This window comes from Aspergillus nomiae (assembly GCF_001204775.2).
Source record: "Aspergillus nomiae NRRL 13137 chromosome Unknown contig00430, whole genome shotgun sequence".
Lineage (NCBI taxonomy): Eukaryota > Fungi > Ascomycota > Eurotiomycetes > Eurotiales > Aspergillaceae > Aspergillus > Aspergillus nomiae.
Window position 1 is genome coordinate 1 of NW_015378485.1, and position 27,603 is coordinate 27,603.

General features: G+C 51.7%; 9 protein-coding genes across 9 annotated transcripts; 4 read left to right on the forward strand and 5 right to left on the reverse strand.

Annotated features, from left to right (window-relative positions):
• Window positions 1-519: 519 nt before the first annotated feature.
• On the reverse strand, window positions 520-2,063 carry ANOM_010295 (hexose carrier protein; the record flags this gene model as incomplete). The annotated part of the gene is made up of 2 exons (XM_015555551.1): window positions 520-753; window positions 870-2,063. 2 exons carry the CDS (start codon window positions 2,061-2,063, stop codon window positions 520-522), a joined length of 1,428 nt encoding a protein of 475 aa, XP_015402514.1.
• A 736-nt stretch (window positions 2,064-2,799) lies between these two features.
• On the reverse strand, window positions 2,800-4,220 carry ANOM_010296 (putative tartrate dehydrogenase; the record flags this gene model as incomplete). The annotated part of the gene is made up of 3 exons (XM_015555552.1): window positions 2,800-3,138; window positions 3,350-3,840; window positions 3,983-4,220. 3 exons carry the CDS (start codon window positions 4,218-4,220, stop codon window positions 2,800-2,802), a joined length of 1,068 nt encoding a protein of 355 aa, XP_015402513.1.
• Window positions 4,221-4,549: 329 nt separating this feature from the next.
• Window positions 4,550-6,456, reverse strand: ANOM_010297 (CeGAL family transcription factor; the record flags this gene model as incomplete). Its single annotated transcript, XM_015555553.1, has 3 exons — window positions 4,550-4,940; window positions 4,996-5,479; window positions 5,532-6,456. 3 exons carry the CDS (start codon window positions 6,454-6,456, stop codon window positions 4,550-4,552), a joined length of 1,800 nt encoding a protein of 599 aa, XP_015402512.1.
• A 686-nt stretch (window positions 6,457-7,142) lies between these two features.
• On the forward strand, window positions 7,143-7,960 carry ANOM_010298 (Zn(II)2Cys6 transcription factor; the record flags this gene model as incomplete). Its single annotated transcript, XM_015555554.1, has 3 exons — window positions 7,143-7,220; window positions 7,309-7,322; window positions 7,471-7,960. 3 exons carry the CDS (start codon window positions 7,143-7,145, stop codon window positions 7,958-7,960), a joined length of 582 nt encoding a protein of 193 aa, XP_015402516.1.
• Window positions 7,961-9,346: 1,386 nt separating this feature from the next.
• ANOM_010299 (uncharacterized protein) lies at window positions 9,347-10,861 on the forward strand (the record flags this gene model as incomplete). Its single annotated transcript, XM_015555555.1, has 3 exons — window positions 9,347-9,522; window positions 9,583-9,816; window positions 9,871-10,861. The coding sequence occupies 3 exons, from the start codon at window positions 9,347-9,349 to the stop codon at window positions 10,859-10,861; spliced, it is 1,401 nt and encodes a 466-aa protein (XP_015402515.1).
• Window positions 10,862-11,193: 332 nt separating this feature from the next.
• On the reverse strand, window positions 11,194-15,871 carry ANOM_010300 (uncharacterized protein; the record flags this gene model as incomplete). Its single annotated transcript, XM_015555556.1, has 4 exons — window positions 11,194-12,987; window positions 13,052-14,201; window positions 14,267-15,471; window positions 15,551-15,871. The coding sequence occupies 4 exons, from the start codon at window positions 15,869-15,871 to the stop codon at window positions 11,194-11,196; spliced, it is 4,470 nt and encodes a 1,489-aa protein (XP_015402509.1).
• Window positions 15,872-17,509: 1,638 nt separating this feature from the next.
• Window positions 17,510-19,125, forward strand: ANOM_010301 (NAD-dependent succinate-semialdehyde dehydrogenase; the record flags this gene model as incomplete). Its single annotated transcript, XM_015555557.1, has 4 exons — window positions 17,510-17,539; window positions 17,591-17,678; window positions 17,745-18,022; window positions 18,085-19,125. 4 exons carry the CDS (start codon window positions 17,510-17,512, stop codon window positions 19,123-19,125), a joined length of 1,437 nt encoding a protein of 478 aa, XP_015402508.1.
• Window positions 19,126-20,094: 969 nt separating this feature from the next.
• On the forward strand, window positions 20,095-22,770 carry fluG (extracellular developmental signal biosynthesis protein FluG; the record flags this gene model as incomplete). The annotated part of the gene is made up of 1 exon (XM_015555558.1): window positions 20,095-22,770. One exon carries the CDS (start codon window positions 20,095-20,097, stop codon window positions 22,768-22,770), a length of 2,676 nt encoding a protein of 891 aa, XP_015402511.1.
• A 648-nt stretch (window positions 22,771-23,418) lies between these two features.
• On the reverse strand, window positions 23,419-27,589 carry ANOM_010303 (putative sensor histidine kinase/response regulator; the record flags this gene model as incomplete). Its single annotated transcript, XM_015555559.1, has 5 exons — window positions 23,419-23,678; window positions 23,751-25,471; window positions 25,535-26,799; window positions 26,860-26,998; window positions 27,059-27,589. Coding segments are annotated over 5 exons (3,726 nt in total), but the record flags the coding sequence as incomplete, so codon positions are not given.
• Between the last annotated feature and the right edge of the window lie 14 nt (window positions 27,590-27,603).

Sequence of the window (27,603 nt, forward strand, 5' to 3'; positions counted from 1 at the left end):
CTCACCAGCAATACAATCCCAGCCTCACCACATCAACTCCAACAACTCCCACCCTCAACCACGCACCGCTACCTCCGCGTCCTCCGCCAGACGCAACTACCCACCACCTTTCTCAAGAACCACATGCATGAGATTGTCGTCGTGGGATTATTTCTTCTCGTGCCTATCACTCTAGCGCTCGTTGAGATTATCGAGCGCATTGGACTAGGTGTTGACGATGGTATCGAGCTGGAAGAATATCTCGAGAGGAAGAGGGGAAGGGGGATGATTCGACGGGGGAGACGGGTTCTTCGGAAGAAGCGAGGGAAGAAGAAATCCAGATTGATGCAGATGGATATGGAGGTGGATCTAGAAGATCAACTATCCTACCGGTGAGGTTTATGTTATTTTTTTTATGTGAGGTAAGCTATGGTGAAATTGCATATCTTCATTTGCTCATGTACTGTGACATTTATTTATGTATGTATATATATATATATAACAAGAAAAGGAAATTTTAATTAACCATGATGTGTGATATTAGACCTTCTCGCGCTGGTCGATCTCGGCCTTCTCGGCGGCACGCGTGAAGGCGTCGACGTCGGCGGCTTCACCCTGGGGCAGGTGGCGGGCCATGGAGACGATGTGCCAGGAGGAAGGGGCGTCGCGGAAGACGTTGTTGATAGCCTCCAGGTTGCGGTTCATGGTCTCCGGGTAGAAGATGTAGACGGTGATGGGGATGCAGGCGGAGATGACGGCGTACATGATGTAGTACTGGTAGCCGATGGTGTCGAGGGCGACGGGGGTGATCATGACGACGACGAAGTTCCAGAGCCAGTGGTTGGCGGTGGAGATGGAGGACATGGCGACACGGAGGCGCACGGGGCGACCTCGGTGCAGTACAGGAAGTTGCCGCCCAGGAAGCCGAAGGGGTAGAAGGTGTTGAAGAGGAAGATGAAGAGCGCGGAGACGATGGAGGCGGCGTAGTTCTTGCCGAAGCTGTTGGTGATGGCCAGGACGATCATGCAGACGCTCATGCCGGTGCCGCTGATCATGAAGATGGCGCGGCGGCCGAGACGGTCGATGGCCATGAAGGAGATGAAGCTGCACAGGAACTTCCAGGTCATGGCGCAGGAGGACAGGATGCGGGCCAGGTCGGAGTCCATGTTGAGGTTCTCCTCGAAGATGGTCGACGCGTACACGGAGATCAGGTTGCCGCCACACATCTGCTGGAAGAACTGCAGCGACATGCAGAGGGCGAAGCGGTACAGCAGACGGTCTTTGTCGTTCTTGCTGAACATTTCCTTCAACGAGCCGCCGCTCTGGTCGGCGGTGACTTCGAGCGAGGACTCAATGCCGGCGATTTCCATGCGGATCTCGTCGTCCTCTTCGGGGAGGCCCTTGTAGGCGGCGAGACTGGCGGTGGCTTCTTCGATGCGGTTGACGTGGACGAGCCAACGGGGGGATTCGGGGAGGAGGAAGACGGAGGAGACGAGGACCACTTCGAAGAAGAAGGAGATGGCGAGCGGGATCCGCCATTGCAGGGAGCCGTCTACTTTACTGAGACCGAAGTCGATCCAGTTGCAGAGCGTGTAACCCAGGCAGATACAGATGCCGTCGACAATAACGTGCTGGCCACGGTGCTTGGCTGAGGTACATTCGGACTGCCACACCGGCACGGCGGCACTGAACAGTCCAATACCCACACCGAGGACGACTCGGCCGATGGTGAACTGGATCAGGTTGTACGAGGCTGTCTGGAGCACCTGGCCAACGATGGAGATGATGGCGCCGATAAAAATGGTCTTCCGACGACCGATCCAGTCACCGAGGAACGAGCAGGAGAGGGCTCCAAACAGGGCCCCGAGCTGGAAGGATGCGATGACGGCACCTTTACTGGTCGAATTGTGCGCCTTGAGGGCACCGGTTGTGTTGACCGCGTCGATTTCAGGGAAGACATGAACCCAGCTTTGCAGGGTGGCTAGGGGGCCAACACCAGCTTGGTTGTAACCGTAGAGGATGAAGGCAGGAACCACGATGAGAAACACCTGAGCCAGGCGGAGAGGTCTTCCTTGGAGCACCATTTTGGATAGTGATGGGCGAGTTCGACAGAGAGTGCCCAAGTGTTTCCAATGCTTTCTAGGCCGGGTGGCAACGCGTCGCTGCTGGCCTTTTATACCCTAATGCACCGGACGCATAATCCCCTACACCTGACCCCAAATGGAATTCTACGCGGAGACCCCGCATCTTAGTAAAATTTTTACTATACTCACCGAAAGAGAATGGATACAAGGTTGGTCGAAGTGGGCTAGGGGAGTTGGAGCACCTGTAAAGCCAGTGGGCCGCCCAATTGAGCCGTGTTGAAGCACCAAGGGTTGCATCTCAGTTGAGGGTCATCCCGATCCACTTCTCGGACCGTGACCGAGCGGGCGGCCTAATCACAGGGACGGTCATTCGTCGCAAGCTAAGAAAATCGGGGCTGACCTTCTGTTGAACCGAATGCTGAGAAATGCCGCATTGGCCGGAGTACGTACAAAAACCTGGAGAAGAGATTGTCCGAAACCCCTTGCCGGCTAATATGGGCTGTCGGTATTTGGTATTACTGTTCTAGTTGCGCGGCGAGAATATCTCGGAGAAAAGAAGCTTCTCCCCCAGAAAACAAGCACGATCGGCGACCTCCACGTTTTCTTGTCTTTTTCTTGTCCCGGACCATTATAACCCCGTACGATCCCTCCGAGAAAAAAATCCAATTTAAGAAATATTGCCGTTTTTTTGAGCAGACACAAAATTTAATGTGTGTTTTAACTAGGGTCCTAGTTCTTACAGTCGCTGGATCTCCCCCACCATGGCCTCGGTGACTTCCTTGGTCGTGGCCTTACCTCCTAGGTCTGCGGTCAAGATCCCTCCCTCACACACATTCTCCACACACTCCATTAGCTTCTGAGCCGCTGTCTCCTCGCCCAACCACGCTAACATCTCGGCCGCCGTCCAGAAGGTGGCAACGGGATTAGCAATGCCCTTCCCGGTGATATCGAACGCTGAGCCGTGAATCGGCTCAAACATGCTTGGGTGCTGTCGGGTGGGGTCCAGGTTCGATGTCGGTGCGATTCCTATTGAACCGGCGAGAGCAGCTGCGAGGTCGGAGAGGATGTCCGCGTGCTAGGAATCCCGATTGATCAGCATCAGCCCATGACCCCAAACCCTAATTTCATAAGGTAATATCAATCTGGCCCCCTCAAAGCCAAGCGTCCAGAAAAACCTTTATCAACGCCCACCTTCCTCCCCCGAATTTATCCCGGGGAGGGCAAGAAACGCGAAGGGGATTGGATAAAAGGAACAAAGAAAGGGAAAAGGGGAAAGTCAAACGCACCAAATTACTGGCAACAATCGTATCCACTGTCTCCGGCTTCAACACCATCCTTGTAGTCATCGCGTCCACCAACATCTTGTCCACTTGCACTTCTGGAAACTCCTTCCCCACTTCGGTCGCAACCTCATCCCAAAGGACCATACCATTGCGCTGGGCATTGCTCTTAGTGACCACGGTCAGTAACTTCCGTGGCCGCTTCGCCGCCGTCTGGAATGCGAAGCGCATGATTCGCTCAACACCGTGCCGGCTAAAAATCGCTGTCTCAGTCGCGACCTCCCATGGGCAGCCGCGGTGGGATCGACCCCCCTGTCCGGCATACTCGCCCTCACTGTTCTCACGAACAATCACCCAGTCCAATTTGCCGGGGGGGCAATTCCGAAGCGGTGATTGTGTGCCCCGGAGGACTCGCGTAGGTCGCACATTCGCGTACTGCTGCAACGGTTGGCAGATCGAAAGACGGAGACCCCAAAGGGAAATGTGATCGGGAACATCTGTGGGTATTTACATTAATAATCATCGTAGCATAACTACTACCTAGGCGATGTCGTATTGCATATGCGGGCTAGGTTGATCCCCGGACATGGGGCGGTGTATTTGTTTGCTTTTCTTGTTCTATTCTTTCTGGGGACTTACCAGGTGCTCCCACAGCTCCGAACAAAATCGCATCATGGCGCTTCAGGTCATCCAGTCCTCCGTCGGGAATATACTTGCCGGTGGCTTTGTATGTTTCCGAGCTCCAGTCGTAGTGGGTGAAATCAAGCTTGAAGGTGTTAAGCTTCTCGGCCAAGGCGTTGAGAACAGTAACTCCGGCCGAGATAACCTCTGGACCGATGCCGTCCGCGGGGATCGAAGCGATGCTGTAGGTCTTCATGGTGCTGATACAAGAATGTGATCTGTGAAATAATCCGGTAAACTTGTCTTCAGGTTTAGTTCTTTTGGTATGCTTTCATTCGTATTTATGTTTGGAAAATCTTTTGCGTGAGGCGACGGAGGTTGTGAACCCCGCCGGACTTGTTCTGTCCGGTATACTGGGCCCGGAGGTGAACATGTCCGGGTTGCCACGTCTATCCAGATTTCCTTTCTCGCTCATTCCCAGTACTCCAGAGTACGTCTATCGCGGGGAAAGTTGGGGAACATGACTGCCGATGTCGTTTCCGATGGTAATTACGCGCCAGTGTAACTTATGATGTGAACATATGGCTAAATTTGAAACCCGAAATTTTGATCGAAGTTCTCCTCGATTAGCCAGGGCCCATCCGCAACGGTCCACAGGTCATTCCACCCGGACTCAAAATCTCCGGGGTCTGGAAACGGATACGTAAATGGCAGATTATTGATCGACGAGTCTCCAAACACAACCGAGGGGTGATATTGCGGAGCTAACCTGGGGTCCTCGGCAATGTTAGTGGGGAGATCCGGGACTCTGTCTTCTGCCGGTCCTGGGCTTATTGGTCGGTTGTCGGTTGGGGGCATTGGCGGCGGGTTGGATAGAGCAGATTCTAGATCGCGGATAGCTTCGATGCAGGTCTGCGACCAGGTGTTTCCTCTCAGGGATAGGTTTTGGAGGATGGAGAGGCCGGTTTTGGCGTATCTAATGCAATGGTGTTAGACCTGCGTCTTATGGCTCAGACATATCTCGCTCTTACCGTGAAGCGGATTGCACGGGAAAATCCCCTTCCCATGCCGCATATACTAGGATCAAACAGCTCATCCAGACGGCCCATGTGAACGACGGCCATACCAGCGGCACGGTCCCCTGACCGCTGGGCAGGACATACCCTCTGAGGGCCGTGATCAGTGATCTAGACGACTCAATACAAACCTGCAATGCCGTCTTATACTCCGGCGATGATTGCTCGGCCGCCAGGAGTGGCCTGTTCATCGAGATGATAGATTCATGGCGGAAGACAATCAGCAGTAGACGATGAAGTGGCGAAACTCCCGGGTCCTCGTCCACCGGGTAAACATCATCGTAGACTTCGTTCCACCAGTGGGCAAGCTCCCCGTTCACTTGGGTCGCGGTTTTGGAGGTTTCTTGGCTGTGAAGGATGGACTTATTGCGGAGTTCGACGACTAGACCTCTTACGCGGGCGAATTTGGCCAGATAAGTGAGCAAGCGGAGATTTGGATCTGGAACATTAGATATGTGTGCTGTAAATCAGGCGAAGAGATTATTACACACCGTATACCCCTTCACTGTGTCTTTCTATGCCTGGATAACACACGTCGATGTCATCGTCTCGGATGCTCAGTGGAATACCCAGGGACTGGGAGAGGTATCTTTCTAGGCAGTAAATCGACCAGAATAACCGCTGTCGGACTGCAGCTTCTTCTGGGCTAAAACAGGCGAATCGCGCCGGGCATCGATGTAGACCGAGATGGAATGCCGTGCGCGTTATAGCACCACCGATCCGCGAGGCGGCATTCAATCGCAGCAGCGAAGCGAGGAACAATGCCACGCTAAAAGCCGCCTGGAGGATAGATATCGTAGGCGGGTCACAGAAAAGCGTGTGCAGGCTTTCCATCGCCTGATCGACTGTGCGAAAGACCAGCTTGGCGGGCACATGCGTACTCCTCGTAGCATCCACCTGACGACCATCCATAAGAGAAATGGACACGATGGACCGGACGAGAATCACGTCCGTCGTCTTTGCGCCGTCCAACCCATCCTGGCTAATCCGCTCCAGTAGCTCAAGGAACCTCGGACCGGAGAGGAACGGAAACATCGGATGCCAACATTCGAAGTAACTTCTCGTCCACTGCACAAGCTGTTCAAATGAAGCCGTCCGGGTCCGGTGGTCCAGCTCCTGCGGCGCCCACAGCTCGTTCTTCACTGCCTGCGCATCGTGCCCCGGGCTCTGGAGCAATTGGTCATCTTCACCAGGGACTAGATTTTCCTGTGCCTTCTGGGACTGGCTCAGATGCGCTGAGCGACGGGCAAATGAGTTGTAGACAGTGCGGATGAAATGAATGCCGCTTGAGCTGCCGAGGAAGCTGGCGGAGCCATTGTCAACGGAGGACTTCCTCATCACGCCGATTTCTCGCGGCGGATTCGGTTTGCGCCGCTTGGTGGGAGAAGTAAGATAATCATGGTGTGATGAGTCCATGATTCAGCAATGGGAGACAGGATTCTTATTGGATTGGGAAGTGATAGTAGGCGGAAGAGCTTGATAGAGTTGTGTGGGGGTGGAGACAGCTTGCCAAGTGCAGCATGATAATCACCCCTTGGCATACGCGTTTTAAGCCATGTGCATGTCCCCATAGAGAGTGTGTGGATACGTCTTTCGTTACCTTCGCATGATACACAGGGGTTCGCTGAGCTTATTCTTGAGGACGACGATCGTCTGGGGGAGTGGAGGAGGAACAAAGTCAACTTGAAGTTACCCCGGAAATATATTTTCCATCCGCAAGCACGTGGAGTATAGTCGTGGAGAAGACCACTTGAACCCACTGACAATTAATAAAAAAGAGAAAAAAGGACAGTACTATATAGAATGATTAAGGCAGTAGTACAAGGAAAAAGGAAAAACTCCAGCTGGATCAAAACTAGAAAAGAAGGCTTAAACCGGCGAGTTCATTGTCCCATAGGTTTCTAACCACATACATGCATGCCTCAGGCACAGTTTACCAGCAGATCAATTGTCCAATCACACACGGCCGGACTTTCTTCTTGCGGCATGCATTTCACATTGCCTCCAACTTCAGCCTCCAACCCGCCATCTATATCTATTAATATCCACCAGAATCCATGTTATGATACCCTCAGAGTAAATGAAATAATCACCGAACAAAAATGTCTACAAACACCATAGCCACGTCTCATCCCCAAAATCCAATCTCTTGCGAACCATGTCGACAGAAGAAATGCAAAGTCAGTTAACTCCCAACCAACTCGATGCCAGTTTATATAGTATTCCATCTGAGATTTGATTGAGAAATTAACTGACTGACTATTTCAGTGTGACCGACTCCTGTACGCGCAATCACTCACTATGTTCTGATATTAAAACTAATAATCAAGTCCGACCTGCACACAATGTGCCACCACTCCATCCTCGCAAAGTAGATGTATATACCCCGAGAGTGGGAAACGGTTCGTATACATATGTCATGTCTGTAAGAACCGTGCTAGAATTTATACTAATAATCGCTAGAGGTCTTCCGCAAGGGTATATAACCCATATTGAACATCGTCTCGCCGCGACAGAAGCGGCTTTGTTCTCGATGTATTCCCAGGTTCGGGCTGAGAGGGCTGTGCAACCGCAGAGGCAATCACACGTTCAGGAAAACACTCTGGCTGTTCCTGTTGATGTGGTGGCTTCGTCGAGGGGAAGTCGGATGGAAAGTATGGCGGAGTGGCAGGCGTTGCCGTTGAGGACTCGAGGAGAGCTGGAGAGATGGTGGGGGGTTAAGAGAGGAGCTTGGGGGGTAGAGATTGATGATGGGGGATGCTCTTCTGGTGGCTTTGGGCAAGAGAGCGAGAAGCGGTTGTTGGTTGAGGATCGAAATGAAACTAACCCAGGGGGAAGGGACGCAAATCTAGAAGTAGATAGTGGGAAGATGACCAGAGCGGAGAGACTGGCAAGGCTGGAATCAAGGGTATATTTTTGAACTTCTGCTCTAAACCGATTGAGCATGTACATATGCCTCGTATTGCGTGTAAGATGTATCGTCTACTGGTGTACATGATATTCGACGAACATTTCAAAATTACATGGATGGGGACAAATGAACCGATCAGACAAGGCGCGACAGTCCGTTCTGATCGGGAAGACCATCCTGGTTCTTCACCGTCCAGTCCTCGCTCCCAACTCCGGTCGGGGCATAGAACAATCCTGATACGTCGTAACTTTGTTTGGGCTGGTACAGGCGCTCATAGTTTGAGCCGTAGAACGACTGATGGAAGCTTGGCTCCACAATATTCACTTCCGACGTGTAAACTCCCGCCTCGGGGGTAGGTCTTGCGCCAGATACCGAGGACATCGTTGGCGAAATGCTCCATCTGGTTCGGTGCTGGTGGCGAACGGGCTAAGAGGCATGTCAGTGCTGGCTTAGGGTGCAGCCAATGATTTGTGAATAACTATGTTTAGTTTCATGCTTAGTCTCTCATATGGAGACTGCTTTACTCTGTACTATGTAGTATGTATATGGGAGGATGACGGCCCGATAGCCGATGCCCTAACTTTTGTCAGTCAAAGATTTCGCAGATGGAGTCATCGACAAGGGTAGTAACTTGGCTAGACTATTGTTGGTGAGCACTGGGCCTTTCTTCTTTCAGTAATGAATCCTATGGTATATATCATAGAGACCGACCCACACCAGTGGAGGAGGAAGGATCATGCAATCTGGGGTATCATATAGTATGGCTCCCCACTTGGTGCGAAGACTTCAGGTTCGGATTTCCATGGATCAGAAGATAAAGAAGTTGAACCTACCGGAGACACGGACAACGTGTGCTTCTGGCAAAGGAACAGACAGCCTTGTCAGGTCCTCATGGCTCGTCGGCCCCTCCCTTCCGTGCCCTACTTTTCCGCAGAAGTTCAAGTATCGCCTCAGAAAGTGATCGGCAGGATGGAAATCTGTTAAGTCGCTAAGCGGCCACGTGATCCCACCAAGTCCAATTTGCATAATAGATATGTAGACAGATCGAGTTGAATACTGCTAGTATTGCGCAAGAGACGGTTGGTTGTGGTCCTGCGGGAAGATGTATCATAATACTCGAGTGATGTCCAAAGTCTAAATGCATCCAACTAGAATAGATCCCTACATTCTTGCCAGATACACGATTATTTACGGGGTCACGTGCCATGCAATTGGATGCAGATCTTGTAGTCAAGCAAGCTGAAAAGAGCGGTCAACCGCTCTCAAAAGTCCCGGCCACACACAATATAACTTGCAATATACCCGCCGTCGTGTTCGTATGCAAAGACGCTGCGACGAGACGACCTAGGAACACTAGCGGGCTAAGAGAAGGTGTTCTCTCTATAAGAAACCAAGATGGCAGGATATTATCCCCTGTCTCAGATCCTTAGCGTGGCCAGGGTTCATCCATTTTATTCAGATGCCGAATGGGCCCCTACACGTGAAAGATTAGCCGAGATCCTTGCAAATGCCGATAATCCACCCAGTGGTATCCATTTACATGCATTCCCACCTACAGAGAAGTCTAAGTTGTAAGATAGCTTGATCCGATGTATTCAGTTGTAGAGAGACTAACAGCCTCCGACCAAAAGATACAAGCACATTGCTCGACTGACTGCGGATACTAGTCCCCAAAATGGTTATCGACAAAGCACTTATATTAGTACGACCGGGGGTGGATCCGGGGGTGCCCCGATGGTGTTTGCCACGGACTCCTTGGAGAATCGTCAACAGCGCGCGGCGATAGGAGCATTAATGCGGGCTTGTCAAATTATCGAGCCAGGCGACTGGGCTCTAACCATGCATGTCTCCGGACATTTCTATCGGTGGGTCGATACACTACAACGGTGATATTGCCTAGCGGCTAAAAGTGTTCACAGAGCCCTTGATCTTACAACAGAGCTTCTTGAAGCCGCGGGAGCCTCTGTTTTATGTGCTGGAGCCGAAATGGCAATGGAAGCAGTCGTCGACGCACTGAACCAGTATCGTGTCAATGTGGTGGCTGGCGACGCAGGGCAAGTAGTCCAGTTAGTCAGATATATTGACACGCTGCCTGTAGGCCAGAAAGCTTCTCTCCAAATACGGAAGGTTCTATATACATCCGAGCCTATGACACCCGCACAGAAGAATTTTATTAAATCGGTGCTCGGCGAGGTTACCATCTACTCGGTGATTGGGAGCGCAGAGGCTGGCCCATGGGCTGTATCCAACCCGTTGCTTACCAACCATAACACCGCGTCGTCTGCTGCTGACTTTATCTACGATACTCGAACGATGCTTCTCGAGGTCCTGCCCCTATCCTTTCAAGATGCAGAAGTGAAGAGTTATTGTGATGAGAGGCATATGGTGGGTGTCCCCGACGGCGAAAAAGGAACACTTCTGCAAACATCTTTGCAGCGGCTGCGGAATCCTCTAGTACGCTATGTCTGCGGGGATGTCGCATCTCTTCATCCACTCTCTGTGGAAGCCCGGACAAGATTGCCCGCGGAGGATGCTGAGCATTACCGTATTGTTCGTATCTATGGGCGCGACAAACGGCTCAGCTTCGACTGGTACGGAGAGTACTTTGAGTTTGACACAGTTCAAGCGCTCATGCGGCAGGCTAGTTGGGGTATTCTTCAGTGGCAGGTCATCCTTTGGACCAAGCCGGAAGGATTGGACAAATGCTTGGAAGTCCGTCTGTTGCGAGCCTCGGCATCGGATGGCAATCTGCTCAGTGAAGCAGATTTGATTAAAGAAATCAAGCACTTCTTTATGGTCTTTGATTTCAATGAGGATCTCTTTCAGCTGAAGTTCCTCACTGGTTTAGATGGATTCGTTCGCAGTGCAACAGGCAGGAAGGTGGCCAACTTTATAGATAGGACTAGTTAGCGCGCATGACGCTGGGGCATTGGTTAGCTCAACTGGAAAAAGACGTCATTCTGAAGCTCCCAATTCTCCTGTCGGAATCTAAGGCTATTAAAGGACCATGATGCCATTTTCTGGACAATACGTGCCAGTTGCATATCGCAGTCTGTCGGCAGTTACTCAACCCCGTAATTGACAATCATGATAGACCTATTTATAACAATACGAATTTTCGACATCTAAAAATACATTCAGATTTGCTAGACTGCTACAAGGGTGTTTTAATTCTTGGTTACAAATCTGCTGTATAAGAAACCCTCTATCTTATCTGTACACTCTAATCTGACAAAATAAGATCATTGGACCCCATTTAAGATGATATTTTCCAGCATCTCCCGCTCCGGATCCTGATACACCATGCCCCGGAAAGACGACTGCTCACGAAGGAGCAACTCCTTCGGACTGCCCGATTCTACAATCATCCCGTCATCCATGACAAGCACCATATCTGAGTCGGCAATTGTCTTCAGCCGATGAGCAATGACCAAGAAGGTGGTCTGATATTGGCCAAGGGCCGAGCGTAAGCTTCGCTGGATCAGATCGTCAGTCGAACTATCAACCGACGATGTTGCCTCATCCATGACAAGGATCTTCGGACGTCGGATGATAGCGCGAGCGAGACAAAGGAGTTGCTGTTGTCCTTGAGAGAGATTCTCTCCACAGTCGGCAACCGGCTGGTCGAGCGGATTTTCTGTGCTTTTTTCCATGAGGAGATAGTCGTGCTCCGTGTCGATGCCTTCTTCGACTAGAGAGTTGCGGTCTGAGGAGGATCGGAGTGGAGAACCAGGGCTGTCTTCCGAGTCACGATCCTGATACCATCCAACAGCTTGCAGCGCGCCGGCAAGGGCGGCGTCATCGTACTCGCCAAAAGGATCAAGGTTCGACCGCACCGTTCCACGGAAAAGCACCGGATGCTGCGGGATAATTGCTAGCTGGCTACGCAGCCGGCTAAGGCTCACCTGCGAGATATCGACATTGTCCACCCTGATCGAGCCGTGGGAAGCCTCCAGGAAGCGAAACAAAGCCAAGACAAGAGACGATTTACCAGCGCCCGTGCGCCCAATCACCCCGACACGAGTATTCGGCGAAACGGTGAAATCTAGCCCTTTCAACACAGGTGGAAGATGAGCGGCGTGCTGGACGAATAGTTGGGAAACCTCTAGTTTTCCCTCCTGGGGCCAGCCCCGTGGAAGATCCTGGTCGTACCCTTTGTCCGATTCGGTCTCTATGGTAGTGAGTGAATGGATTCGCTTTACGCTATTCATTGCTTGCTCCAGATTAGAATACGCGCGTATACCCATTGCCATGTTGAAGGAAATCTGAAGGGTGAAGCCGATGGCAAATCCAGCTACCGACGGGCTGATCCCCGGCATGTACGCTACCATCACAGCGGAAAGAGCGGAAAATGCAGCACCCAGAACATTGACTCGGAAGGCCAGCCACCGGTTGAGCAACCAGAGATGCCAGAATGCTCGTGCGTGGCGGCCCACTTTATCTTGAAATCTTTGTACAGCAACGTCCACTTGCCCAAAGGCTCGTACGGAAGACAGACCACTGATTGTGCTTTCCAGTTCCTCGAGAAGTGGCCCTTTAGCGTCGTTCTCCAAGTCTTTCAACTGTCGGGACGCCTTGATATACCGGCGGGCGAACCAGAAGTACATCGTCAGGAGGACGATAGTGATGATAAGGAGGGCGGGATTCGCAATGGTGCCAGCAATCAATGCTGCAGCCACATCCATTGCGTACTCAAAGGTAGAACAAAGCTCGGTTCCAACTTGGGCATCCAACGCATTGAAATCAGCGGAGAATCGACTAAGGATGTGTCCTAGGGGCGTGTTGTCGTGCCACTGAAGAGGGGCGCGGAGCACAGAAGAGAGTACTTTATGGAACAGATTTTGCGAGGCTCGAAGTGCAACAGACGAAGTGGAATAAATACGGCCTGTGCCAAAGGCACACGCTAACAGTGAGAGTATAATATATACGCCGAGATAGTATAACACTGAGTGTTGCGAGGCGATTTGTTCGGTGGCTTGCCCAGGGACCGGGGCCGATGCCTGAAAATCATCCGTCCATATATGAATCCACCAGGACTTTGAGAGAGTTAGTGAAAGTATCAAGCGATATGATCGCTTTATAGAGTCAGTGGGATCTTACCTTAGCCAACATAAGCCCTGAGAACCCCATAAATGAGACAGCCAGAAACAGCCATTGGAAGATATTACCCCCCTCTGTTAAGAAAGTACTAGCAACTGTGCGTTCGGAGGAATTGGTAGCCAACCTGCTAGCTTTCTCGGCAGTTGCAGAGCTACTGGAGATATTTATACTTTCCAGGGATCCTCTGTCAGGGCATGGCGATTCAAGGAGCGCTGGCAATGCCTCCTCCTTTGGCTGAATAGATGGTATCAGCGGTTGCTGAGGGGCTGGTTGTGGCTCATGCAGTATATCTGCCGACTTCAACCCACCATTCTCGAGCTGGACCAAGTATTTTGCACGCGGTAAGCACAGTTTGAGATGGTGAGTGACGAGGATGCACGTTCGCCCTTGCAACAGCTCCCCACCCAAGGCATACTGAGAGATGTGCTCGCACGTATGAACGTCCAGGGCACTAAAGATGTCATCCAACAGAAGCGTACGAGCCCGTGAGTATAAAGCACGAGCGAGACAAACGCGCCAGCGTTGTCCGCCACTGAGGTTTGTCCCGTTGGCGCTGATTTCCGTCTGATCCTTCTGGGGAAGAAGTTCCAAGTCCTTGTCCAATGCGCACGCGAAGATCACCTTCGCGTATCTCTCCTTATCCAGTGGTAAACCAAGAAGGATATTTTCTCTCAAGGTGGATGTCTGTAGCCACATTGACTGAGAAACGAATGCCACTGCAGAGTTGGCCACCCAGGGATCGGCGGCCCGAACATGTGCGATTTGCTCAAATGAGACTGGTACTGGTGCAGATATACTGCCGTTCAAAATCTCTGCTTCCCCCAATATTGCTGCAAGAAGAAGACTCTTGCCGGAGCCGGTTGGTCCGGTGATAATGCTGAGGGAATCCTTGGGGAATGCCAGAGTCAGACCTGTTAAAGTGCTGGCTGTATCGCTGCACCCAGGCCAAGCAACTGTCGCATCCCGGAATTCAACTCGCTCGGCGGGAGTAACCTTGTTGAAACGCTCTGGCTGCGACAGATATATTGTAACCCGCCTTATACTCACTTTCGCACTTAAGAAGAATGATATGAAATTCGGTAGCATGCCCATCGCTATTTCAAGAGAGCTCATAACAGCCAAGGCTGTAAATGCAGTGGAGGCATCCAAGCTTCATGGTAGAATATATACACCGAAAGGCAAGTTGCGGAAAGGAGGATTGGGCTTATGAAATACATGGACATAAATGCCATCTGCCAGAGACAGACCGCCCACTGCGCTCGGATTTCAGAGCCTCGCAATTGACGAATCCTTCCCTCCCACCGGCTTTCCAGTGCGGAAAACTTAATCTGGCGAACACCTCGAAGCATCTCCACCACAGCTCTGAGCCTGTTGTCACGATGCTGCATCGATGCTGCTTGCGTGGTAGAATACCTGCTCACTGCCCAAGCATTGAAGAGAGTAAGGAGGCCCCAGATGGTGACTCCAGCAAGCAGGCTCCGCCAGCCCAGTAGCCGAGTCAGGAAAACGGAAGCAATTGCCAGCTTCGTTGGTGACTCATATATGATGAAGAAAAAGCAGAAGAAATCTGCTATATTCCTGGCATCGACGGCAGCCATATTAACTGGATTCGGAGTGGTTTCGTCGTTGTCTGCCTCGTCAGAGCTTGTGGCTCGATGCAGCCGAACTGCCTTGTTGAAGATCGCGAGAGATAGCTGTTGTTGCACCTTAAGGTTTAGATTGTTAAATGAGATCCAAAACTTCAGCGTGTCTAGTGTTGCGGACCCCAGCACCGATAGACCGAGGCCAATAACTGGAACCCAAAGCATATCGGCATTTTTTCCGGACTCTCGGGCTTCCAGCAGCTTCAGGATGTGCCATAAGGCTATTTGTGGGCCAAAGCTGAGGAATGAGAGCAGGATAGTAAGCGCCATCTGATAGAGCAAGGCCCGGCCATGGGATCGAAATATTGAGCACCATAAACCCCAGCTCGCTGACAAGTTGTACTTTGCTGCCATTCCTTTCCATACACGGTATACGGTTACTCCCCTCGTGCTATTATCTAGCTCCGGCAAATCACTGATAGCTAAGCGTTGCGAATGTTCACTTTTACGCAAGACTGGGTCAATCCATGAAAAGCTGACCCAGCCTAGCAGACTGGTGGTGAATTGTCGATCAACCATGATACCCTTATAGAAAACATCTGGACGTCGTGGAATCAGCGAGCTGAGGAGGACGATTGTAACATCAATGGCAATCTGGGCACCAGCAAGTGCAATGTATACATTTCCAATGTGGCCTGAGTGGGAGTTGGCATAAATCTGGGCGAGACAGATCAGGAGTGCGACAAGACTGCTCGCCCCCATTCTCCAGCTAACCGCAAAATGTTCCGTGGACGAGGAGGGAACAGTAAGAGCGATGCTCTGGATGAGAACACATATCTTCAAAACCTGTCAGCTCTTCCAACTCAACGTCATGGAGGAATATTGAAACTAATGATATATCACGGGAAGTCCTTACCCAGACCCCGAACTCCATCCAATACGCCACATTTGCGGGATACTGGATATGAGGCATAGCAAGCCCCATCCGTAGCCCTACGATGGCCATCCCAGCTGTCGCGATAACCAGAATGGCCAAACGAAGGCCCCATTTTGCAGTGTGTTCGATGGTCTGTTGTGTAGCCTCCCCATCCTGATCTTCGTGGACCTGCACCAGCGACCGATAGGGGGTTGTTATCCTTCGGGTTGCCCATGACAATATATGTCGAAAAGCATACACATGGAGAATTAAGACTATCAGGAAGCCTGTTCCAGTCGAGAGGAGGCGCACATTTTCCATATTTGGCCTGTCGTTCTAAAACGTTTGAACGATGAAGGTGTGAAGGCCGTTCATCCACAGCCTTTTTGCATTCTGTTGGTCATTCCTCCGTAGCACCGTCCATGCAAGGAGCGAAATGAAGGAGAATGAAAAAGGAAGAAAAGGGAAGATATCATATTTAAAGTCCTTCGCATTTTCTAAGCATAAAGACTGAGGTGTTGCTGAATTGTTGGACCCCTTTTCCCCAAGATTTTATTGTGGAATCAATTATATTCAAATGGTCTTGATACAATCCCTTGCGGTCTCCCAAGGCTTTTTTTCTTTTGCGTTTCCTGGACTGGTCCAATGAAAGGAGATGGATCAGCTTTGGGATCTGGTCTATTGTGTCGATCATAAATACTGTCGATCGGCATCTATTTCCGGCAATGTTTTATGGTCCACATATTCCTTCCCCTTGCCACACCTCCTTGCGACTCCTTACAAGGCCATATGACTGTTGAAGGCTGTTCGAAATTCTGCTCGTCCCGAGCATTCTCCTGCCGAACATCCTATATTTCTATTAGCAATTGCCAATACCTCGAGAAATGCATTTCCCACCTCACCGACAGTTTGCGATGAGAGATCCTGAATTTAGCGTTGCCCTTGTTCAGCTGGAAAATAATTGAGTGTGCAGGCGAAAAAAGCAAGCCAATAAAATATAGACTATTGGATCTGTCATTCAAGCTCAGCTCTTCTGTGTATATAGTCAATACGGCTTGTAGATCAAAAGCCGAACCGGTTCGTTCCGTCGGTGGGTCCCTAAGCATGATATTATGCCCTTGATATTAAAAGCGGCCACCTCTTGCCCTACCAACGATAAAACAAGTTACAGTGAAGTCCATGTTGGAATTCTACTCACCGATATGAATCGGTAATGTCATACTACTGCGAAAACTCAATCTACACCTAAGAGTATAAAGTTCTGCAGACCAACATTCTGGATCTCTACTCGGCGCTTATGCGGCCTAAGGGATCGCATCAAACTGTGTCCTCGGTCTTTTCATGAGTACTAGTAGAGTAGGGAATAAATACCCAGCATTCAGAATGATACTAGTGTCGAATACCAAGATCGAATCATGTTCTAGTCAGAGCAAGATATTTATACCTAGGGGATCGCTATCCGGTCTAAATTAATTATTAAGAATATGTATCGCAGATCTAAGAAACCTTCTAGTTAGTTATTTAGACCAGATTACTAGTGTTCATAGACAAGGCACTCGAGTTTAGTTACGCAGGGTCCCTCCCGCCGCGGGAGCTGAGCATACGCTAGAGCTCACAATTATATATAGGAGAGGTGACGGGAGACAGGCGATAATTTAGCAATAACTTTATTTTGGTTCTAATTCTCACATTATGTTCTTTCGTATGAGGACTATACTGAGGTATAAAGATAACCTGCTATCATTACTTTCATGAACTTATAAATTTCTTTGATATTGGATGGTGCCACACTGCCGAGGGAACTCCAAAGAGGGGTTGCGCTGCGGGGTTCAACAGCATCGCGATGCTTATAAATTTGGAGATGTGTCGCAAAGCTTTCCACCTTTCTTTTCCTCCAGTATTTATCTCTCTGGAACTACACAACCCACAGGGTCAGCTGTACAGACATAACATTGCATCATGGCTACCCAGTACAAACTGCCGTTCGAGGTATGTGCTCCTCGGGGCGCGATCGGATAACAACTAATGCACGATTGATAGCTGAACGACCCCAGTCTGCTGCACTTTGACTCCTTCGTCGGTGACAGCTGGGTTCAGTCGAAGAGTGGAAAGCGTTTTGAGGTCATCGGTACGGTACCTGATAACCAGCCTACGTAGCTACGCGACCCTGGCCACTAACATGTGTGATGTGAAGACCCCGGAACCGACCTGGCGTGGGCCAGTTGTCCCACCAACAGCGCCGAAGACGTTCCATCAGCCGTGGAAGCCGCACACGCCGCCTTCGAGCAATACAAGAAAAGCAACCCCCGCCAGCGAGCGCAATGGCTCATGAAATGGGACGCGCTCATCCGGGAAGCCAAACCCGACCTGGCCAAGATCCTCACGCACGAGACGGGCAAGCCGCTGGCCGAGCCTACGGAGAGATCGACTATGCGACCGGGTTTACTTGGTGGTTCGCTGGCGAGGCCGAGCGTATCCACGGCAGCATTAGCGTGCCCTCGGCGCCGAATCGCCGCGTGTTCACGGTCAAGCAGCCGATTGGCGTGGCGGCTGCCTTGGTGCCCTGGAACTTCCCCATCGCGATGGTTCTGCGCAAGGCGGGCGCGGCGTTCGCGGCAGGGTGCACGATGATCGTGAAGCCGAGTCCCGAGACGCCGCTGTCAGCGCTGGTGTTGGCGCATCTGGCGCAGAAAGCAGGTTTCCCGGCGGGCGTGTTTAACGTGCTGACGACGGATCTGGAGAATACGCCATCGTTGAGTGAGGCGCTGTGCAAGCATCCGTTGGTGAAGAAGGTGACCTTCACGGGCTCTACGCGGGTCGGGAAATTGATTGCGTCCCACTGTGCGCATGGACTGAAGAAGTTGACCCTGGAGCTGGGCGGGAACTGTCCGTTCTTGGTGTTCGATGACGCTAATCTGGACCAGGCGTTGGATCAACTCATGGCGTTGAAGTGGCGGCATGCTGGACAGGCGTGTATCACGGCCAACCGGGTGTACGTCCAGGCAGGCGTCTATGATCGCTTTGCGCAGTTGCTCAAGGAGCGTACGCAGAAGTTGGTTGTGGGTCATGGTGCCAAAGAGGGCACGACGATGGGTCCCGTGACCACTCCTCGGAGCATTGACAAGGCGCTTAGCCAGGTCGAAGACGCCCGTCGACTCGGGGCTGATGTGATTCTGGGAGGGAATAAGGTCACGGATACCAAGGGGTATTTCTTTGAGCCCACGATCCTGACGGGCATGACTAAGGACATGTTGGTGTCCCGGGAGGAGACCTTTGCGCCTATCGCTGCCCTCTATAAATTTGAAACGGAGGAAGAGGCAGTGCAGCTGGCCAATGACACTAGCATGGGACTGGCGAGTTACGCGTTCACCAAGAACATTGACCGCATGTGGAGGTTACTAGAGAACCTGGACGCCGGCATGATTGGTATGAACACGGGTAACTCGTCCGCCGCGGAGTCTCCGTTCGGAGGCATCAAGGAGTCCGGGTATGGGAAGGAAAGTGGAAAGGAGGTCGCCGTGAATGAGTATCTGGTGACGAAGACGGGAACTCTTACGATCGAGGGACAGTATTAGTAGGCATAACAGAAGGTATTATCGTATGCACAGGCAGGCTAGGTGTCCTTTCAGGACGGTGTTTAACTGCTCTAGGTAGTCTAATCGAGAAACGTCATGCATTCACATTCACTGATCCACCGTGGAAGGAATTAGGCACGGACCTCAGGCATAAATATATACTGGATCGGAGTATAATAATTAATATAAAATGGAAACTATGGGCGGTCGGAGTCTAGCTCCGAACAGGCACTAATTACTGGATGGAGTCTAGCGGGATCCGAGGAGCATCTAAGTTGAGTTAGTGTGATCCAACTGGGCAAAAAAGTCGGCACTTTGCCGCATTGGAAACTTGCCGTTGCTCGTAGAGATTGCCTGATGCGGCATAGTGCACGAGCGATCCAGTGATCATCGATGGATTTGGTTTGATCTTCTTTTTCATCCACTCCCGCTGGTCTCTCTATCTTCTCGCTCTATGATCGATGATTTGATTTGATTCCACACCAGCTCACGGTCGTCGAGTCTTCCGCCTTGGGATTGGCATGATTTGTCTCCCCTGTGTCAGGTCGAGTTTCCTGCCAATCATGCCGGGACTGAATTTCTTGTCTCCGACCCTGTACTAAGCATGCTTTTTGAGGTAACATCTCCGATATTGTCACATCGCGCCTTGCGTGCCTGATCAATTCCGACCATCTCGACGACTTGATCGACACTCGGAAACTGACGAACTGCCTCTTTGGGTAAGCATCTACTGCTTTTTTCGATTTTCTATTTTTGTTCGATTTTTTTTCTCTCGCTTCTGGTGCTATCGATCTTCCCTGGGTCGGGTCGTTTATATACTTCGCGATCTTCTGTCCGGGTGACTACTCTGCCTGCCATACAACTTCAGACCTACTCTGTGATGAACATACTATTATTGATCTCTTAATTACGACGTTCTTTCTCTTAACTCTACCTAATCATAATAATCAATCTTTCCTGACTCCAATCATGGATCTCACCTCCCTTCAATCCTGGATTCAAACCCATCCCCTCATTGATAACCATGCCCATAACCTCCTGAAGCGGGACCAGGCCTGCAATTACGCCAAATATCCGTTTGAACAGATCACGTCAGAAGCTCAGGGATCCGCTCTGCGCAATGCCCCCTCTACATTACCATTACACCGCGCCGCCACACAGCTCGCCGCCCTCTACCGCTGTGCCTCCTCCGACTGGGATCATGTCAAGGCGGCACGCGACGCACGGGTACAGCGCGACTATGACGGTCTGATTCGCGAGTGTCTACAGGGCACACATACTTTACTTCTCGACGATCTACTCACCGACCAAGATATTGAATCCTACGAATGGCATGACCGCTTCACCACATCGCAGACCAAACGGATTGTGCGGATCGAGACATTGGCCGCTGAAACAATTTCCACACTGATGCGGGATGACGCCCGGCCCCAGCAAGGAGACGTCTCGGTGCTGCGGGAGCGGTGGGAGCAGTTCCGTGAGGGCTTTAAGCAACGTATCGACAAGGCGATCGCAGACCCCGCAGTGGTGGGGTTCAAATCGGTGATTTGCTACCGAACTGGGCTTAACGTCCAAGCTACCGAGGACAACGATGATACCCTTCTGCTAGAGTCATTCGCGCGTACAGTTGGCCAAGGACAGGGGTCTGCGTACCGGGTGGAAGACAAGCGGCTGAATGACTGGGTCGTACGTCAGACGCTCAGTCTCCTGCAGTCGGCTAAAGCCGCCACCGCATCAGCCCCCAACAAACCGTTGCAGCTGCACACCGGACTGGGCGACAACGACATCGACCTAGTGCTCGCCAACCCGGCCCACCTGCAGTCATTAATCGCTCAGTACCCGCAAGTAGATTTCGTATTGCTGCACTCTTCGTATCCTTACACGCGCGAAGCCGGATATCTGGCGTGTGTATACCCCAATGTCTACCTGGACCTGGGAGAGGTTTTCCCCATGGTGAGCCGCGATGCGCAGGAATCCATTCTGCGCGAGAGTCTGGACATCGTGCCCACCACACGTTTGTTGTGGAGTACCGACGGTCACTTCTTCCCGGAAACCTTCTACTTGGCCAACAAGCAGTTCCGCGACGTGATGGAGAAGGTCTTCGTCGATTATGTTCACCACGGCGATTTTACCGTCGACCAGGCGAAACAGGCGGCCGCGGACATTCTCTTCCACAACTCCAACCGTGCGTACAGTCTGAATGAGAAGCTCGCTTACGAGGCACCGGTTTCGGCGAACTCCGTGACCGCCTCGTCGACCGCTACTCTCGATGCATTCATGCGGGGTAATCCCGATGTCAAGTATATCTGGATGCAATTTATTGACTACACTAATACCACCCGAGTTCGGATGTTCCCTGTCGCGGAGTTTGCCAAGATCGTGCGCAAGCAACGGCGGGTTGGCATTTGCCTCTGCACCCAACTGATGCTGCAAGATGATAGTATTGCGCCGGGAGGGTCAGTGACGGGCCAATTCTACATGGAGCCAGACCTGTCCAGTCTTCGCCGCAATGTGGGAATCGACTCGAAGAGTGCCACCGTGATGACCTACTGGAAGACGGAGGAAGGCGCCCCACTCCCCGGGTGTCCTCGGACGACCCTGCAACGGGTTACGAACAGCCTGCGCGAGCACGGTATCGAGGTGACTTGCGGCTTTGAGATTGAAGTCATTCTTCTGAAACCCACCACCAATGATGCGGGCGAGACCGACTATGTGCCCGTGGTCCGGAACCACTCCTGGTCTCAAATGACCACCGACACTCGGAAGATGGTCCCCTTGCTGGAGGAGATTGTCGAGGCCCTCGCATCCACGGGCATCCACCTGGAACAATTCCACGCCGAGTCTGCCCCGGGTCAATTTGAGTTTATCCTGCCCCCAGGCTCGCCCATTGCCGCAGTTGACACTCTGCTGAAAGCCCGCCAAGTCGTCACCTATGTGGCCGAGCAGCACGGCCTCCGCGCTACGCTCCACCCCCGTCCGCTTACCAACGCCGCGGGCTCGGCATCCCACGCTCACGTCTCCATCGCTCCCGCCACTCACGAAGACGCCTTCCTCGCCGGCGTTATGCGCCACTACCCAGCCTTGGCAGCATTCACTCTGTCACAGGACGTGAGTTACGACCGCGTTAAGTCAGGGCTCTGGGCCGGCAGCGAATGGGTCACATGGGGCACGCAGAACCGTGAAACGCCGATCCGCAAGATCTCCCCGGGCCACTGGGAGATCAAGACGCTCGATGGACTGGCCAATACGTACTTCGCGATCGCCGCCTTCCTCTCTGCCGGTTATCTCGGCGTGACGGAGAACCTCCCTCTGACCGTGAAGGACTGTATCCGTAAGTTCCTCCCCAACCCACAATACCACAACCACCAGTACAAGGATCCGAACGAAACTAACGCAACTAACGCAACCAAAACAGACGACGCTGCCAAACTACTCCCCACCGAGCGCGAAGCCCTGGGTATCACAACCCAAATCCCCAAATCTCTCACCCAAAGTCTAGACGCCCTGGCGGCAGACTCCGCCCTGCAGAGCGTCATCGGCGAAACCGTCGTCAGCAACTACACCAGCGTCAAGCGCATCGAGAGTAAACGTCTACTCGCCATGGACGAAACCACCAGAAGAACGTGGCTTATTGAGCGCTACTAGCCTTCATCCATCTCCATGTGTTGCCTTTTCAATACCTTTCGTCTGATGACATGGCCTATTTGCATATGTCCTATGATATCCTCGATAGATTACTTAATTTCTACGCTTTATGAATGATACCTTGGAAGATTTTGACATGTTCTATTGTAGTTTTAAGACTCGAGTACTGCTGTTAGGATAGTAAGATATTCGGTAAGGGAGGACAGTATTTGGTGTAGATAGCGCTAGATGCTTTTGATCTAGTGAAGCTGTATTGTATTATCTAGAATCTTGGATGTTATTGAAACAGTTATTTGCTGGTTTGATTGTAGAACTAATATTGTGCTCTAAATTGCTCAACATGTTTCCTTCATGGTACATGCTCAACTTATGAAACGTCTTGCTTTAGACTTCTAGGGTAATCATTCAGTGGCGCTGAAACAAACAAGCGGAAACAGATCGAGAATTTTGAATGACAAATATGCCAGGATGAAGTATATAACGCCGCTCCGAGATGTCTACTAAAAGCAATACAGCTGCGCAAGAACATATGACTCGTGTATTATCATCATGCAAAGGGTATCACTCGCGACAGATCTAAGAACATATCCACATCCAATAAACAGACCAGCCACCTATGATGAATGTAAAACAAATGCAAAGTGTAAATCAATTCAGAGTCGGCAGTCTATGCCGGTCTCCTAGGCCTTTTTCTGCCCATTCCTCCAGGAGTCGTGAGACTTCCTTGAACGAAACCGGTTTCGTGAGGAACAGATCGACGCCAGAAGTAAGGGCTTCCGACTCGTCGCGCGAGCTGCTGAGTCCAGTCAGGGCAATGATCGTCGCAGGTGTACAACAGTCGCGTTCTCTCTCGATGGCTCTAATAGCCCGAGTAGCTTCAAAGCCGTTCATCACGGGCATCGAGATATCTGTTCGTTTGAGTTAGGATCTGTGTAATTGTGCAGCCAAGGAAACAGGTACAAAGGACAAAGGGAACCTACCCATGAAAATCAGGTCATAGCCTTGTTGAAGCCTTTCCACGGCGTCAACAGCTACTTTACCATTCTCAGCCGCATCCAACGTAGCCAGGTTGCGTTTTTTCATAAAGGTCAACATGAGATTGAGGTTGATGGAGTTGTCGTCCACGACAAGGACACGTGCGAGGCGCTGGGGCGTGGGCTCCGGTTCCTTGATTTGGGACGGCGAGGGATCCCGTACTGAGGAAGATGGAGACATGATGGTAGGAAGGGTTTCCGGGATTTCACTGTGTGTTGGGGAGTGTGCTGATCCAAGAGATGATGATGCGCCCGAACTGCTCGTGGCGCCTGGTGTTAACTCTGCCATATCATCGGAGAACTCAGGCTCAAAACCGCCTTTGCCATCGGGGACGAACTTGGGGCGGTCCGGAAGGACAATGGACCTCGTGGTCGGGATGCTGTCAGCTTGTGAATCAAAGCATTTCCGGATGCTTCGAGCAAGTTTGTGTGGGCCGCATGGCGGGCGGATGATATTTACTACGCTAGCCAGAGAAGAGCACTCTTGTAGCTTAGTAGTTCGGTCGACGGATTTGTCGCAGAGGAGGAGAAGAGCTGGAACTCTGGTTACAAACTGCTTCTTCAGATCCGCAGCTGAAGCGGCTCCATCAGATAAGACGATATCGACAGGTGTCCGAGACGGCCAGGAGACAAGCTCGAGACCGTACCACTCGGTCAAATAACGACTAATAATAGACCACCAAGGATGACTTGCTATCTCATCTGGCTCCACGCCGGCGATAGCAATCCGTCTCCCCGCGTGGTTGTCCCGTAAGAGACGGCTTTCGGTGGGGCTGTCCTTTTCCTTTACGGATGGTGACCGCGGGGTGAGCGGGTCCTCGGCGATATCTTCGACATCCGGTCGCAAGAAAGGCAAGGTGACCTTCACAGTAGTCCCCTCACCGGGCGTGCTATTCACGTCGATGCGACCATTCAACGATTTCACGAGGCTCCGGACAATAGACAGCCCTAGACCAGTTCCCACGGCCAACGTATCCTCCTGAGCGAATGGAGTGTACAGGCGACCGCGCAAAAACTCCTCTGAAATGCCTTTACCGGTATCCGAAACAACGAGGGTCACCAACTCCTCCATGCCTGACCGGCGATAACGACCCTCAGCCTCGGTCACCTCCAGTCGCACAGACACCCGACCCGAATCTGTATATTTCATGGCGTTGCCGAACACATTCATGATAATACGCCGCAAAGCTCCTGGTTGGGTCTGATAGACCCAATCATTCTGTGCAATGTTCACGACGACATCGACTGCAGGCTGAGGGTGTGAGAGGTTGCTTTTGTGGCTTGGGTCCTCCACGGGCGACACCACAACAGGTTGATCAGACGAGATAGTGGATCTCTGACCGTACGCATGCCCCAGACACACTCCTTCCACCACTTCCTCCGTTAAAAGGGCTAGGTCTGTTGATACATACGTGTCCAAATGAGCTGATAGCCGATCGAGCGCCCGATAATCGGATGGCACTGTTCTATCTCGCTTGATATGACGCCATGACTTCTCCAAAGAGACAATCTTGCTGTAATCCAGGACCTGGTTCATCGTATCCAGTAAGGTCCGACCACATGCATCAATAGTTTCCAGGAGCGAGCCCTGAAAGTCATCCAGTTTCGTCCCTCCCAGAAACTCAGCCGCTGCCAAGATACCGTGCAGGGGACTACGCAATTCGTGCCTGTGCAAGAGATACCGATCACTAGCCGACCTACGAGACTAAAGATGGTGAGGATATACTTACGAAATACTGCCGATAAAGTCCCCCTTCTGACGGTCAGAAATAAGCGATTCCACCCGGCTATATTCCGCCATGATGGAAGATCCAAACCCAAGGACAGAGCTCAGCTCCACGGAGGAATTGAAGACGCGGGTTTCAATCGTATTCCAACAGAAGCAACCAGAAAACCATTGAGAATTGGCGGCGTTCCATAAAGGCACGAAGAGAACCTGGGTTGCGTTGGGAAAGTAGAGATTCAGCATGGAGTTTTCCAAGGACTTCCGCTTCTTTCCCGTACCCCTGCCTAGTTCAGGGGTCTTGGTGGCTCGAGAACGACTCCGGGAAGGCTTTTCATCGTCGGAGCTGGAGAGTAGCCCATCTCGGTGGAAGGACCATAGCTTTCCTTTCGAATAGCGCCGGAGCAGCTGATGCAGAAAACTGCTATCGAAGTTCGATGCTGGGTAGAGATTGGAGCTACCAGGTCCCGGCGCGAACGGTTCGTCGTTTGTCGAGATAGCCAATACGGGAGCCGGCGAGCTGTTTTCTGCAGAACAGTCGCTACCGCTCTCCATATCGAGCATTGGTGTATTGCCTGCCTCCAAGAAAATCACACCACCATCACCGCCGAGCTCAAGACTCTCACGCAGCAAATTTGCCGCGCGCTTGAAGGCCCAGGAGTTACCATGGACTTCCTCCGGCCGGTGATTCCCCCGATTGCCCGACCACCAATCTGGAAGTGGTGACAAGCCGGAATCGCCCCGGCCCTCTGACATGGAACTGATCGAACGGGCATCACTGCTCTGAGATCGCCGGGACGGGAGCTCGAAACTGTTGAGCGAACCCACCGAGAGGTGGTTCGCCCTCAAATTGGACGATTGGGGCGTGCCCGGCGCCGCGGCGAAGCTTCCCGCATACGAAGGATGTGTATCGACAAGGCTGGAACTACCCTCAACAAAACAGCTGAGACCCCGAGATAGCCGGGTGGCACGTCTCCCCTCGGAAGCTTGACGGCTCACTCGCAAATAGTCCATGATAAGGGTACTCAATGTTTTCATCGTCTCCTTGTCCGTGTCGGTCAGTCCGTCATGGGGTTTGGTATCCAGGACAAAGAGACAGCCGATATTGATATTGGTCTCCGTTGTCAAAGGAGTTCCTGCGTAGAATCGGAAGTTGGGCTTCTCACGCACAAACGAAAGGCCCTTGTATTCGTCATCCTGGCTTAGATCGTCAATGACGAGGAACTTGCACTGGCCTTCGTCTCTTTTCGAAGGGCCGAGCGCTACTGTGGCCTACACGAGAAGCGGCCTAATTAGCGAGTGAGCATGGTGTTTCCGACGAATGAGACATACCGCACACATCTTCCATGCCTCGGCAGAAATTGTGCTACAGCCGTTCCATATTCCATCTTGTGGCAAATCACACTTGCTTGGTGTAGAGGACGACCGCGTTGACTGTGCCAGGATGAATTGTGAGTTACGATCCGAGACACTAGACAGCACAGTGATTAATAAAGGCAGTTCAGTCAAAAACGGAGCAGATTCCACGTACCTAATCAAAACACGCTCGACGTCAAGACGCAACGCTGCCAGCTGCGCGAAGGACGTCAACGTTGTATTGGGATTACCTAGGACCAAGGCCTCCTCTGGCACAACTGCAGATGCTGCACCGACGGGCCCGGGTAACGGTGGTTGCGAAGAGATCGACGGCGACGGAGGGGTAACCAGAGACGAATCCTGGATTGGAGCCGAGGTTGAAAAGGGCGAGCTATTGCTGCTGGAGGTCGGGTTCCCATTGAGGAAGCGTTCCGGTTGGAAGTAGCGATAGAGCTCACGAACTCTGCGACCGGTATTGTGGTCTTCGCCCCTGTGACTGGATTCCATGGTTGCCAAGAGCGAGATAACGGCCGGAACGAGGGATGGAGAAAGTGCGCAAAGAGGTTTAATCGTTTAACGGCTTCAGTCGCACTCCATCGTCAGTCCCTTCTCTGAGGACAGAACTATTGTTGGTTGGATTGGGTGTGGCGCAAGAAAAGAGCCTAAATTGTGAGGATGGGAGGGGGAAAGGGCGGAAAGACCAGGAAAAAAAAAGAAAAA